Source organism: Astatotilapia calliptera, chromosome 3 (genome assembly GCF_964374335.1).
Source record: "Astatotilapia calliptera chromosome 3, fAstCal68.1, whole genome shotgun sequence".
NCBI lineage: Eukaryota > Metazoa > Chordata > Actinopteri > Cichliformes > Cichlidae > Astatotilapia > Astatotilapia calliptera.
The window spans coordinates 74,217,758-74,233,405 of record NC_137424.1 but is presented as its reverse complement, the minus strand read 5'-3'; the positions used below and the strand labels follow the sequence as shown (position 1 = coordinate 74,233,405).

The following is a 15,648-nucleotide window of genomic DNA, read 5'->3' as shown; positions in this document are numbered from 1 at the left end:
GTTTCTCTTCTCTGAGTCTTTGCTGAAGAAGTATTTTAGAATATATTCCTTAACAGAGAGAACGATGCTCGTCACAGTTCTCTCCATCATGCACGAGCAACACAAAGAGCTCTGGTGACTTGCGTCTTGTTTTTGCCATTGTAGTAGAATTGTCTTGGCGTTCCAGCAATAGGTCTGTGCTAGATGAACGTATCAGCAACCTTCAAACACGTGTGGAGAATTCATTATTTCTTTGACAGATTCTTTAGTAAATAACAGAAAAAAGAAAGTAAGAGAAAAATCACCTGCACAAGTGCCGAGGTAGGTCTCCCTGCAGGATTGGTTTTCCCTTCATCAGGAGCAGCGCTGGGCTGTTTAAATCACGGACAAACAGGATCCTACAGTTGTTTATGTTTTTAAACCCATTTTGCACAGAGAGGCATTTTTTGGAAAATGCATTGATAGTAATGTTGAATATTATTACACATCAAAAAAAATAACTACAGTAAAATAATCACATCGTGACGCCTCTGCCTTTCTAAATGGAGGGACAGTAACTGTGTGTGTATGTAAGAGTGTAAAACCTGAAGATGGTAAGATTAACAGTATTTTGTCTCTATCTGCCATTCTGCTATTCATCTCAACAATAACGTGGCGCACAGCGTGGCGTGAAAATAGCCACATGCAATGGAGCAAAATATGGGTGTGTGTGGTTGGAGGATGTGTTCATGCGCACAAAGGGGGGGGGGGGGGGGGGGGGGGGGGTGTAAAACAAAGGGGGGCCCAGCAAAACAAAGTTTGGGAACCACTGGTTTAGACGATGTTAGCACAGAAATATTAGCTTCTGTCATGACTGATGAAGTTACTGGTTAATAAAGTTTCCAGTAAAGTGTTTAATCGCAGCCACAGATTGACTCTAAATATCCCATTTTTCTTTAGTGCATCTATAATAAATATGTGCAAGTTTCAGTGCTTCGTTTGAACTGTATGATACTTATACTGACCCAGGGTCAGTGTAAAATACAATCCTAGCTGTGTGAACAAAGCCTGGCTCCTTTAATCCTGCATGACAAACCTCAGGATGCAGGTTATTATTACTCTTTCCTGCTGGCACACCTGTCACACCTGAGAGTCAGCTAGAAACTTACAGTGACGTGGACATCATGCAAAGACTGCCAGACTCTGTAATACTGCAAAAGTCTGGATAACCGCTGCTCATCTACCATCACAATGAACACCGGTGTACCACAAGGCTGTGTGATGAGCCCTTTCCTCTACTCCCTCTTCACCCACGACTGCAGACCTGCTGATGGTTCCAACACCATCATTAAGTTTGCAGATGACACCACGGTGATTGGCCTCATCAGTGACAACGATGAGGCCGCCTACAGGGAGGAGGTGGATCGTCTGGCTGAGTGGTGCGACAGAAACAACCTGCTGCTTAACACCGAGAAGACCAAGGAGCTCATCGTGGACTACAGGAGGAATGCTGACCCACATCCACCCATCCACATTAAGGGGACGGCTGTGGAGCGTGTGAGCAGCTTCAAGTTCCTGGGAGTCCACATCTCCGAGGATCTCATCTGGACGACCAACTGCTCCAAGCTGGTCAAGAAGGCTCACCAGCGCCTCTTCTTCTTGAGGACTCTGAGGAAGAACCACCTGTCCTCAGACATCCTGGTGAACTTCTATCGCTGCACCATCGAGAGCATCCTGACCAACTGTATAACAGTCTGGTACGGGAACTGCTCTGCCTCGAACCGGAAGGCGTTGCAGAGGGTCGTGAAAACTGCCCAGCGCATCGCCGGAGCACCACTTCCTGCCATAAAAGACATCTACAGGAAGCGGTGTCTGAAAAGGGCTGGGAAAATCATCAAAGACCCCAGTCACCCATCACATGGACTCTTCACCCTCCTGCCCTCTGGGAGGCGCCACAGGAGCCTCCGGACTAAGACCACCAGGTACCGGAACAGCTTCTTCCCCACAGCTGTCAGACTCCTGAACTCTGCCTCCTGACATCTGACCCACGTTAAACTCATGGACTGAACATACACACACCCACAATGGACAACTGTACCCTCAAACACACAATAATAACATGGAGTGAACCACCACTCACAACCACTAGCACTTTATATAGCCTCTGTAGAAACTATCTACACCCTCACTTATCTTAACTGCACTACTGTATAGCTCTGTGTAAATAATCATTCTGTACATTCGATAATCTTTAATCCTACAACTGTTTACAACTTGCATGGTTCCCATTTCTGTATAGCTGTATATCTCAGATTCTGTAAAGTTATTTATTTCATATTCTGTATAGTTTTTCATATTTATATCCTGTTCATATCCTGTACATAGCTTGTACTCACTACAGCCTGTACATACTTATAGTTATAGAATATTCACAACATACTTCATACCGTGTACATTATAACATACCATAATAGACCCATTTCTGTAATATACTCACATATCTATATTATTGCTAATATATATTGTAATATATCTATATCACTAAAGCACTTCTGGATGGATGCAAACTGCATTTCGTTGCCCTGTACCTGTGCATGTGCAATGACAATAAAGTTGAATTCTATTCTATTCTATTCTAAATGATCAGTGACTCAAGTTAACAAAAAAGAAAGTAAGAGGAAATTTAATTCTATAAAACGTGAAAAATTCCACACACATGTAACTCACCACTGTGTGAACATCACAGGGGAGAAATCGTTTCTCTGAGTCAGAGATGAGTGTCAGTAACACAGAAGTTGTCATGGTCCCCGCACCTCTCCAGCTGACAGCAGTCAGGCGCTTTGTTTTGTTTATTCTCCTCTCTCGCCTCTGCTCTCCCTTTCTCTCTCGTCCTCTCCCACTCTCTCTTTCTCCTGCCGGGGCGGAGCTCAGTATGGGCTCCTGCTCCTGGCCCACGCACCTGGAGATGATCAGCACACCTGCCGCTGATTATGAGAATTGGAGTCCTACTTAAGATGGCGAGTCTGCTCTACTCGTCGCTGGATCGTTGAGCCGTCAGCGTCAGTCGTCCTGCACTCTGCAAAGTTTGTTCGTGAGTACGTCTGAACCAGGAGACTAACTGTTTCTCTGTCTGTGTATAGATTTCCCCTGGACCTGTTTTCCCTGTGCACGGTGACTGAGCAAGAGTGATGGAGGAAAGAAGAGGAGCTGTGTGTGGTTGCGAGGGCTGTATGGAAATCTCCCCTCCCTGGACTCCTACCCCTTTCACTCCCGGACCCTGGAACCCCTTTTTCCCAGACACCGTTGTGTGTGTGTGTGTGTGTGTGTGTGTGTGTGTGTGTGTGTGTGTGTCACCGTGGAGAACACTGTAAATAAATTCACTTTTGATTTGAAGAAACTTGTGGTCTGCGCCTGAGTCCGCTCCACTAATCGTGACAGAAGTAAAACTCAGTGTCATGCAGTGACTTTTACACAACCAGATCAGATGAACCAGCTCACACTAAAACATTTTGCTGCACTCTTTACACTTATTTCTTTTCTTTCTGCTTTCTGAGATAAAAGCTCTTTATCAGTAACTTTTACAACTTCTGGCAGGTTAATGTCTGAACTTTGGAGTGAAACACACCCTTAGTTACAGGAAATAACACCACTGTCTGTAACTAAGTGAATCCACCTGAACACCACCTGTGTGTGTGTGTGTGACTGCATTACACTCCCACTGCTGGGAACCTGAACAAGAACCAGAACAAAGTCTAAAATAGAAGCTGACAAACAGCTGCACCACCGAGTGACACTTTATTTTATAAACTTCACAACAGGTTTCATGTTGTGACCTGTGGAGGTGAAAAGACACAAAACCTGTTTTACAGCTTTTGAGCTGCAGGCAGGATTGAAACACACCTTAGTTAAAAGTCAAACAGCAACATTTTCTCCTCCCCTCACGTCACTCAAATGTGACAAACCAGGAAACAGGAAGTTCTTCGTCCTCAGTAAAGAGAGACGCACAGACGATCAGACTGAGCTCAGACCAAACTAGCAGCTTCCTCTGAGTGAGTCCAGCTACAGGAGAGAAAAGTGGAAAACTCCAACACTGCTGCTTCAAGCTGCTGACGCTCCACACACTGAATGTGAGTTTGAGCAAAAACACGACTCAAAGGAAGTTTCAGTGAAGGTGGTAGAGGAGGGAGGGGAGCCAGGACTGACTGTACTTCCTGTCTGCTGTTTTCAGCTTCACTCACAGACTCAATGGCTTCCAGATCAGAGGAGGATCTCTGCTGTCCGGTCTGTCAGCAGGTCTTCAGAGATCCTGTTCTTCTGTCATGTAGCCACAGCTTCTGTAAAGACTGTCTGAAGAGATGGTGGAGAGAGAGACCAACACACGAGTGTCCAGTTTGTAAGGAAATATCAGTTTATGATCCACCTTTAAACCGAGCTTTAAAGAACCTGTGTGAGTCGTTCTTACAGGAGAGATATCAGAGAGCTTCAGAGGCTCTCTGCAGTCTGCACTCTGAGAAACTCAAACTCTTCTGTCTGGACCATCAGCAGCCAGTGTGTGTCGTCTGCTGTGCCTCAGAAAAACACACCAATCACAGATTCAGACCCATCGATGAAGCTGCACAACAACACAAGAAGGAACTTCAGGAAACTCTGGAGCCCTTAAAGAAGAAGTTAAAAGTTTGTGAAGAAGTTCAAGTGAAGTTTGATCAAACAGCAGAACACATTAAGGTCCAGGCCCGACACACAGAGAGGCAGATTAAGGAGCAGTTTAAGAAGCTTCAGCAGTTTCTAGCAGAGGAAGAGGAGGCCAGGCTGGCTGCACTGAGGGAGGAAGAGGAGCAGAAGAGTGGGATGATGAAGGAGAAGATGGAGGCTCTGAGCAGAGAGATAGCAGCTCTTTCAGACACAGTCAGAGCCACAGAGGAGGAGCTGAGAGCTGAAGACGTCTCATTCCTGCACAACTACAAGGCTGCAGTGGAAAGAGTCCAGCGCTGCCCCCTGCTGGATGATCCACAGCTGCCCTCAGGAGCTCTGATAGACCAGGCCAAACACCTGGGCAACCTGACCTTCAACATCTGGAACAACATGAAGGACATGGTCTCCTACACTCCTCTCATTCTGGACCCAAACACTGCTCATCCAAACCTCATCCTGTCTGAAGATCTGACCAGTGTGAGAGAAGGAGGAGAGAGGCAGCAGCTTCCTGATAATCCAGAGAGGTTTGATTATTACATCTCTGTCCTGGGCTCTGAGGGCTTTAACTCAGGGACTCACAGCTGGGATGTTGAAGTTGGAGACAGTACAGTGTGGGAACTGGGTGTGTTAGCAGAGTCTGGGCAGAGGAAGGGAGACATAGAGTCTGGATTATGGAGAATACGGTTCTATGAAGGTAAATACTCAGCATGGTCACCATCAGCTCCTCTCACTGATCTCTCAGTAGAGAAGAAGCTCCAGAGGATCAGAGTGAATCTGGACTGGAACAGAGGAAAGCTGTCGTTCTCTGATCCTGATACTAACACACACATACACACCTTCACACACACTTTCACTCACAGGATGTTTCCATACATTAACACTGGTGGTAAAGTGAAGGTGTGTCCGTTGAAGGTGTCAGTGTCAGTGCAGCAGATGAGTTGAGGATGATGATGTTTCTAATGTTGTTTCCTGTCAGTGAGTTGAAGCTGTTAAACTGCAGCTGTCCTCCTGCTGCCTCGTTGTTCCAAAGCTCTTTGTTTCTCTTTTAGTTTCACTCTTTCTTTCTGTTTCTGCTGTCCACCTTTTCACATGGAAAATCATTTCACTGTTTCTCACTGAATGACTCCCCAAACTAGATTTGAAATTCTATCAAGTTTCTAATCATTACAAGTGATTCATGTTTCTATTTGATGTGTAAATGGAGATGATTTAGTTTGCTGGGATATGGACTGACATGTGTTGAATGGGAGGAGCAGTTTGTTGTTGTCTTCTTGTCTGTTTATGACAACAATAAATATGTTGTTGAAACAATGATTCATGTTTAACTCCATATATGAAATGTTTCTGATCTTTGAATTCTGTTTGATTAAAGACTTTCTTCATGACACAAATGAGATTTCAGTGTATTAATAGAACTAAATAAGCTCAGAGTTGAAAGGCTGGAGTATTATGTACGTGCTTCACTGTCAGGATCTTCAGGGGGATTCAAAGGGAAACATCAAACTGCTGTAATGAGATAAACTAGTTGGGCTGAACACACTTATCTGTAGTTTGTCTCCATCCAGGACCATCAGAATATAATGAACATGTGTGAAGAGCCACAAAATGCTGCTGCCCTCTCAGCATGATGAGCTCCAGCCTTTGTTAGCAGGACAACAGGAAACATGAGACAACTTTCAGAGACAGTAACCAACTGTGGCCACAAGATGGCAGCAGCTGATCTGAGATCCTTTATTGGACAGAAGGACTCTGCTCTGTGACGTCATCAGAGAGACGGCCTTCACTCTGATAGATCTGACGTCATGTCTGCACTGCGATGATGAAAGCTGATAAACACATTGTTATTGATCCATGAAATCACCTCTGTCCTCTCAAGTGTAGCTGTTTACAGAGCTGAAGAAGTCCTTCATCGTCAAAACAGACAAACATGTATTTCCTGTATTAAGTGACGTCATCCTCACTCTGACCTCTTACATACATTCTGTTCAGTTTTCCTGCTGTAAGAAATAAAGTGTGTGAAAATAGAAATGCAGGGAAACATCCATTAATCACAGCTGAGCCGTTTGTTTCTGACTCACATTCAATGAGGCTTCAGGTGTAAATACCTCAGAAGTGTTTGTGAGTTCAGTAGAAGCAGACCCAGTCGACCATCATGGCCTCCACAGCACTACACAATGCAACAGAAAGGCCTTCATCATCTGCTGAACCACCTCTGAACCACGACGCTCTCCCTGCATCTAAAAGCTGTTAGTCAGGATGAGATGCTGCTGTGATCGCTCACAATTTACCTGTGAGACCTTTGTAAATATTGTCTTTGTTTCTGGAGGAAACACCTTTAGTCTGTTTGTATTTGGAGTGCAGATCTGGGCGTCCATCACTTTAACCTGCACACGTTTAGTTATTGAGTGTAGTTGATGTTTGGCAGCATTTTATAAGTGACAGTTCATGAACGGTGAAGGAACAGAGGACGCCTGACCATCCTACCTGTATCAGTAAGAAGACTTTCATCACAACTTCACAACTTAACACAACTGAAACCTGAATTCAGTGTTGCATAGTTTACTAACAGTGTGTGCTGACACTGAAGTTAGCAGTTTGTTTCCTAAGAGCTGCTGGGACAAACCACAGTGAGCGGCTACAGAGTTTAGTTAAGGTGGTTCTAACATGTGACCTGTTGAATTATTTACAGGGATTTATTTTTCATTTAAAGCATCATTTGTGAAGTTTTTATGAAGTTTACTTCTTTTATGTTCTTTGTGTAACGTTTAGATTTTCTTCTCTTGTGTTTTAACTCTTCAGGTTTCCTGTAACAGAGATGTAAACCACCGTTTATAGAAATGCAGGGAAACATCCATTAAGTGAACAAAGTCCAAAGAAATAAACTTGGACTGTTTTTTGAAGCCTAAATAAAATGTAAATAAACTTTATAGATACATTTGAAACCAGCTACTCTGTGACTTTACACACTCACACAGTAACAGAGCTGATTCCTGATTGGAGCAGCACAGAGTTAGACTTCTTTTCTGGCTGTGGATTGGTTCGTCAGGATTTCCTCCTTTACAGGTTTAAAAACAATCTCTGTTTCTACATTTTTTGACCTCCTTCTTGTGTCTAAAGGTGAAGCAGCACCAGCCTCCTCTGATCCTCATGTTGTAGCTCTGTGTGTCCAGCAGGGGGCAGAACACCTCCAAACTGTGCCAGCAGCTCTCACTGTGAGCTCAGACGTTTGTGGACACTCAGTTTGTTTGAACATAGTAAATAATCAGAGCTTCTCACACTGTTTATGGGGACACCACCTGCCCGAGGGTGTACTGTGTCACAGAGGTGGTGTATGGTGCTGGGTGTAGTCTCTCTGCTGGTTCACAGTTTTTACTGAGGAGCTGTGTTCATGTCAGGAAGGTTTCGTCTGATCACTGTGGTGCAGTTTGGTTTACTCTGTTTCTGAGTGTTTGTAGGATCAGTCTCTGCAGGTCACCTGATACCTGGCAGTGAAGTGTTTATGAATCAGCTCCGTCAGATTTAATCCAACAGAATAACATGTAAAACACTCCAGGGCTTTTACTCTGAAACTTTCTCCAGAGCTGTCTGGAGTTTTCTTACATTAAAATATTCTGGGATTACCAGACTGTCCACATCATGTGTCCTACCAAAACTTTCATCCACAAATATACCCTGACATTAAATCCAAATAGATGTGAGAGCGAGTCATTAGTATCAGTACTGTGTGTGTGTGTGTGTGTGTGTGTGTGTGTGTGTGTGTGTGTGTGAGAGAGAGAGATATTCAGGTAACTTACTGGGTTGCTGCACATGCTCACACCTTTTCAGCACAACAGGTGCAGTTTGGTGTTTTACTGCCTCCTGCTGGAACAATGATGGCAGCTCTCAAGACTTTATTGGTTATTGTCATTTCGTGTTACACAGCCTGAAACGAAATACTGTTCCTCAGCAGCCTCTACAGTGCAATAACCAATATATTTTAAAAAGAATAAATACAGTTTAAAGGGAATAAGTTTAAAAAAGAGCAGCAAAAAAGGCATAAATAGCTTAAAATCTAAGTTCTAAAAAAACCTCCAGTTTTTATTAATATTTTATTATTTATCAAATTATTATAAACTAAAAATATTTTTTACGTGATAAACGACTTCAGTGCTTCGTCCATGACCTCCTGAAGGTAAAGGGCCCAAAGAGCCAATCAGCAGCTCTGAAACAGGAAATATGACTCATGGAGAAGTTCACAACAGTTTCAGCTGCCAGTTGTACTCATCACCATGGAGACTGTCTCCATGGTGGAGGCAGAGTGACAGTGTTGTAGATGCTGCATTTTGAAGCCTCAGTGTTTATGTTGTGCCCTTAAACAGGGGAAATAGTGAGGAGAGGTGAAAGAGCGGCACAGACACGCAGCTCTCACTCTCACTCGTCTGTATTGAGTGAAGGAGGAAGCGCGCGAACCCACCTACTGGAGCCCTGAGGCATTAACAATGGATCGACGCACAATCAACCCAGGCAAAACTTTCACTACTTATCTCCCTCTATATTCCCACTGCATATTCTATTCGAAAACAGTCAAAGCAACAAATAAAACATTAATAAGGGCATGACATGAAATGTAAGGAACAGAGATGTACAACTTCAAAACTAATCAAATTTATGATCCACCACATTTATATTTTTGTTCACAGCCATGTACACATCAAACTCTCATCTTTCTGTCCAAAAACAAAACAAAAAGATTCCCTGTAAATTTGACCTTTTCCTTCAACTGTCCATTATAGCGTGGTCTTCCTACTTATCTTGACACAATACTCAGTCGCGTTGCCTGCTGCAAACTTAAAAGAAGTCTGACGAATGAAGTGACTGTGAGTGTGTCTGACGTCACGGTGTGTGTGAAAAGGTATCCAGCTGGGGCAGACATGATTCTGCAGGTCACCTGCCCAGTGGACAAAAAGAAATAAAATAGTTGTGTGGATGATATATGAATGATAATACGAAGAGCGTTTTGTGTCTCTCAGCCTGAAACAACTGTAATGCCACTTTCTGTTTTGGAGAAAGGACAGTTAAAAAAAGATGTGTGTTGTTTTAAGCAGTGATGAGAATAATGAAGATGTGATGAGAGAGCAACACAAAAGTATAAGTACAGGGATGATGCTCTTTACAGGAAGGGTCAGAGCAGACTCTACCTGCTGAGGCGGCTGAGGTCATTTGGAGTCCAGGGAGCGCTTTTAAAGACCTTCTATGACTCTGTGGTGGCATCTGTCATTTTTTACAGTGTGGTATGTTGGAGCAGCAGTTTATCTCCCGCCCCATGCATGTAGATGTTGCTGAACTGCAGAGCTGCTTCAGTGACAGACTGCTGCATCCTCGATGCATGAAGGAGCGTTTCCGCAGGTCCTTCCTCCCTGCAGCTGTCAGACTGTACAATCTGAACTGCTCCCAACAAACACAGATGTTTACATCAGCGCTGTATCGTGCACTGTTTTATCAACCGATTCACACTACAACCAGGGTTGCCTCTTATCTGTATTTAATTTTATTTAATTTAACAACAGTATGGTACTCAGTTTTTGGTAACCATTGTCCTTCATGTAAATATGTAAGAATTGTGTATGTTTCTGTTCTGTGTCATGTGTACTGTTTGTTTGTATATGTGTTTTCTTGCTGCTGTTACACCCAAGTTTCCCCTTGTGGGACAATTAAATTGATATAACAACACTCGTGGTAAAGTTGTGGACTGGAAGAATACCTGACCAAGATTATCTTGCAATGTTTTGCAGCCGCCAGTCAAGCCGGTAGATAAATGTCTGTGATTGTCGCAGGTGGCTGTGTGGCTGGCAGGAGCTCTTTCCTATCAGTTTGTCCCCACCTTCACCTATGGTCACGAGCTTTGGGTAATAACCAAAAGAATCCGATTCTGGATATGAACTGCAACTCTCTTTACATTGGCCTTTCCTCCACCCTTCTCGTTAGATTGCAGACTGTCCAGAATGCGGCGGCACGCCTTTTGACAGGTAGCAGGAAGTTTTCTTCCATCACTCCTGTTCTTGCTGGCTTGCACTGGCTTCCAATTAAATACCGTATTCAATTTAAAATATTACTTTTCACCTACAAAACCATTAATAACTTTGCGCCGAGCTACCTCAATGAGCTTCTCAGGTTACACACTCCTGTCAGAGCACTTAGCTCTGCTACCCAAATTCTTCTGGAGCAACCTCGTTCTCGGCTGAAGTCTCGCAGTGACCGCGCGTTTGCTGTAGCTGCCCCGGTCTTATGGAACAACCTTCCTGTCGCTATCCGGGCGTCTGACTCTATGCCACTGTTTAAATCACGGCTTAAGACTTATTTCTTTAATCTTGCCTTTCCACCCAGTTAACACTTGTGTGCGCTGGTACATTTTTTATACTTGTGAACTACTTTTATATCTTATGATGGTTTTTATAATTGATACGTGCCAGGTCCTTTCTCTTTTCCCTCCCATCTCCCTTTTCCTATTTTATTTTTGTCAAGCACCTTGGTATACCCTTGTTTTTTTTAGTGTGCTTTATAAATAAAGTTTATTTATTTATTTATTATTTGTTGCTGTTTAAGTTTGTCAATTTCAGACCTCTGTCTCTGAAGTTCAACGTTCTGCATTTCCAGGTCTTTCAGTTTTGCGACATGGTCTGACAGAAAAGAACATAAATAAGTCAATATGAATTTTATTTATCTGCATCATTTGAATCTTTTCATTTTTAGTAGGTTAGATTATTGAATAAATAATGAATAAATAATAAAAATAAAAACATTAATGAAAAACGTTAGTGATAGATTCATGAAGTGACATTGATATCTCTGTAACAGGGGCTCATATGAAGGTTTCCTCATGCTGTCATTTTTCTCACTACCTGACATCATACTCTACCTTTATTCTCTTGTTTTAAGGTCCTGATTTCCACTTTCTGTTCAGCCACTGAGGCAGTCAGCTCTCTGAGCACAGCATGGATTTCCTGTGGACAGGGTTGTTGGTTTGAAATCTGCTGGTCAAGAATTTCATTATCTGCCTCTGTCTGATTTGTGGAAACAGAGCAGACCAGAAGCAACAGCGGGAACTTCAGCGTGATCTCCATTCTGTCAGTGAAAACTCAACAGTATCTGTGTGTCATCTGCAAACCTGACTGACTTTTATATTACACAGTACAGAGGGGAGGTCACTGTAGCATTAGATTCAACCTTATTCTAGTGAATCAGTGACTAATGTAATCTTTATGACTTCAGATGCAGTACAAGGAGAAGAACAAGTGAGTATCAATGATTGTCAACTGATAGTAAAACATGAGCATGTGTGTTTCCACCAACTGACCAGAGCTTAGAGGACAAATATCAAAATGTGTGCTCAGATACAGATGTTTAAGCAGCTGTGAAAGAACATATCTGGAAGTTTTTGGCACTGAGGAAGTAATTGCCTTTGATTATGGAATTCCTCTAATAACTCAGAGCAAAAATACTCTAAGCGACAAAATGCATAAAGTAATCTTTACAACTTTTACAAGGTACAAGACTACAAAGAGATAAACAAGTGAATGTCAATGATTATCAGCCGTTCATAAAATTAATCAGCACGTGTTGTTTTAGAAAATCCAATGTGAATGTAGGAACCATGAAGGTCACTGACATGGTATAACTTGAAGATGAACTTCTACTCTTCATGTGTAACATGACACTTGGTTGACCACCCTTCCCACTGCAGTTCAATAAAACCACAGCTGTCCTTTTTTGTTTCTTTCTTCTCTGACCACTTAGGTGAGAAAGCTAGTGTTCAATGCTTTTCAGAGAATGAATTAATCTCTGACCCTTCCACTCCAAGCACTCCTCCAGATGCAGTGAACAATCTTATAAGCAATACAAGAGCATGCTGAAGAGTCTTGGTTGCTAAATACAGCAAAAGTATTCGGCCCCCTTGAACTTTTCCACATTTTGTCACATTACAGCCACAAACATGGATCAATTTTATTGGAATTCCACGTGAAAGACCAACACAAAGTGGTGACCACGTGAGAAGTGGAACGGAAATCATACATGATTCCAAACATTTTTTACAAATAACTGCAAAGTGGGGTGTGCGTAATTATTCAGCCCCCTTTGGTCTGAGTGCAGTCAGTTGCCCATAGACGTTGCCTGATGAGTGCTAATGACTAAATAGAGTGCACCTGTGTGTAATCTAATGTCAGTACAAATACAGCTGCTCTGTGACGGCCTCAGAGGTTGTCTAAGAGAATATTGGGAGCAACAACACCATGAAGTCCAAAGAACACACCAGACAGGTCAGGGATAAAGTTATTGAGAAATTTAAAGCAGGCGTAAGCTACAAAAAGATTTCCCAAGCCTTGAACATCCCACGGAGCACTGTTCAAGCCATCATTCAGAAATGGAAGGAGTACGGCACAACTGTAAACCTTAGTGATGGGCAGATGAAGCCCCATGAAGCACTGGAGCTTTTCATCCAATTGGTTCACCCCAACGCGAAGCTTCATGAAGCTTCATTTGCTCTAGCAGGACACCTACTGGACGTAAAAATAATAGCTGGCATGAATTTGAAGAGTGTGGCATTTTGCACACAGCCTGTAAATGTCAACAACAAAAGGAGTGTGTAAAACATGTATATTGTAGTGATGGCAGTATACTGTGTATATTTATGCTGGCAGTATGGAAAATGATTATTTGCGGCAAAGTTCGAACCGCTTCATGAACCAGTCACGTGGTACAGCCAGGCAGCGAGGCTTCGGACGTCATCATTTTCAGCTCCTCCCATAAATGAAGCAAGCCTCGATACGCGCTTCGCGGAAACGCCCCCTCCATTACTCGACACACGCTCCGAAGCCTCGATACAGAACGTCCCATCACTAGTAAACCTACCAAGACAAGGCCGTCCACCTAAACTCACAGGCTGAACAAGGAGAGCGCTGATCAGAAATGCAGCCAAGAGGCCCATGGTGACTCTGGACGAGCTGCAGAGATCTACAGCTCAGGTGGGGGAATCTGTCCATAGGACAACTATTAGTCGTGCACTGCACAAAGTTGGCCTTTATGGAAGAGTGGCAAGAAGAAAGCCATTGTTAACAGCAAACCATAAGAAGTCCCGTTTGCAGTTTGCTACAAGCCATGTGGGGGACACAGCAAACATGTGGGGGACACAGCAAACATGTAGGGAACACAGCAAACATGTAGGGGACACAGCAAACATGTAGGGGACACAGCAAACATGTGGGGGACACAGCAAACATGTAGGGGACACAGCAAACATGTAGGGGACACAGCAAACATGTGGGGGACACAGCAAACATGTGGGGGACACAGCAAACATGTGGGGGACACAGCAAACATGTAGGGGACACAGCAAACATGTAGGGGACACAGCAAACATGTAGGGGACACAGCAAACATGTAGGGGACACAGCAAACATGTGGGGGACACAGCAAACATGTGGAAGAAGGTGCTCTGGTCAGATGAGACCAAAATGTAACTTTTTGGCCAAAATGCAAAACGCTATGTGTGGCGGAAAACTAACACTGCACCTCACTCTGAACACACCATCCCCACTGTCAGATATGGTGGTGGCAGCATCATGCTCTGGGGGTGCTTCTCTTCAGCAGGGACAGGAAGCTGGTCAGAGTTGATGGGAAGATGGATGGAGCCAAATACAGGGCGATCTTGGAAGAAAACCTCTTGGAGTCTGCAAAAGACTTGAGACTGGGGCGGAGGTTCACCTTCCAGCAGGACAACGACCCTAAACATAAAGCCAGGGCAACAATGGAAGGGTTTAAAACAAAACATATCCATGTGTTAGAATGGCCCAGTCAAAGTCCAGATCTAAATCCAATCGAGAATCTGTGGCAAGATCTGAAAACTGCTGATCACAAACGCTGTCCATCTAATCTGACTGAGCTGGAGCTGTTTTGCAAAGAAGAATGGGCAAAGATTTCAGTCTGTAGATGTGCAAAGCTGGTAGAGACAGACCCTAAAAGACTGGCAGCGGTAATTGCAGCAAAAGGTGGTTCTACAAAGTATTGACTCAGGGGGCTGAATAATTATGCACACCCCACTTTGCAGTTATTTATTTGTACAAAATGTTTGGAATCATGTATGATTTTCGTTCCACTTCTCACGTGTACACCACTTTGTGTTGGTCTTTCACGTGGAATTCCAATAAAATTCTGTCTGGACAATGTCATATCATGAGTAATAATTAAAAATAATCCATATACATAAAACAAACACATGCGCACACACACACAGTGACATTTTAGACCTTCAGAATACTGTATATACTTTGGGCATCTCGGTGCTGATCCAGAATCCTTACATTATTATTTATTACTAGAGCTACAATAATAAAGCAATGAGGAGGGGGAAGTAATAAATATGAAATAATGTATTTATGATGATTCCATTTGTTTCACTATCCACTCTGTGCAGGGCAAAGCTTATTACATGTTTAAACTGTAGAGATACAATAATTTTACTGCTGTAAAATCCAAATTTTGTCTTATTTAAAATATAAATCTAATATAATCTGCTTCTTAATGTATGTTCTTTAAAATACAGTGTGGCGTGGGTGTGGTCTCTGGCCAGCTGCAGAGGAGGGGTGACGCAGTGAGCTCCCGGGGCGGTGCAGGGGCGGGGTGAACAGGTGTGCTGGGATCTGACAGTGATTGTGTCTCTTTATATGTTGGCAGTGACAGTCGGAGGAGGAGGGCGGACATGACAGCAGAGAGAGAGCGGGAGTGTCTGTGTCCCTGTACAAACGCACAGTATTAAATAAAAGTTCGGCTGTCGTCAAATTCGCTCCAGCTTATATTTCTTGGGTCCAACGTTACATACAGCTTGTGTTTTTTAATATATCATAATTATAATAATGCATAATTATGTGGACATGCATATTAGATCGTTTTTTAGTGGAATATAATCCCTCCAGAAAGGCAGGAAAAGCTATGTAACTTGCTTTAAAACTAAATATGTTCCCTAAA

General features: G+C 43.1%; 2 protein-coding genes across 2 annotated transcripts in view; one reads left to right on the top strand and one right to left on the bottom strand.

Annotated features, from left to right (window-relative positions):
* The window catches only part of LOC145425797 (butyrophilin-like protein 2), a 65,832-nt gene that overhangs the window by 24,884 nt on the left and 25,300 nt on the right, over nt 1–15,648 (bottom strand). The window lies entirely within an intron of this gene.
* LOC145425785 (nuclear factor 7, brain-like) lies at nt 3,772–6,041 on the top strand. Its single transcript, XM_080299153.1, has one exon. It carries the CDS (start codon nt 4,204–4,206, stop codon nt 5,590–5,592), a length of 1,389 nt encoding a protein of 462 aa, XP_080155279.1. The 5' UTR covers nt 3,772–4,203; the 3' UTR covers nt 5,593–6,041.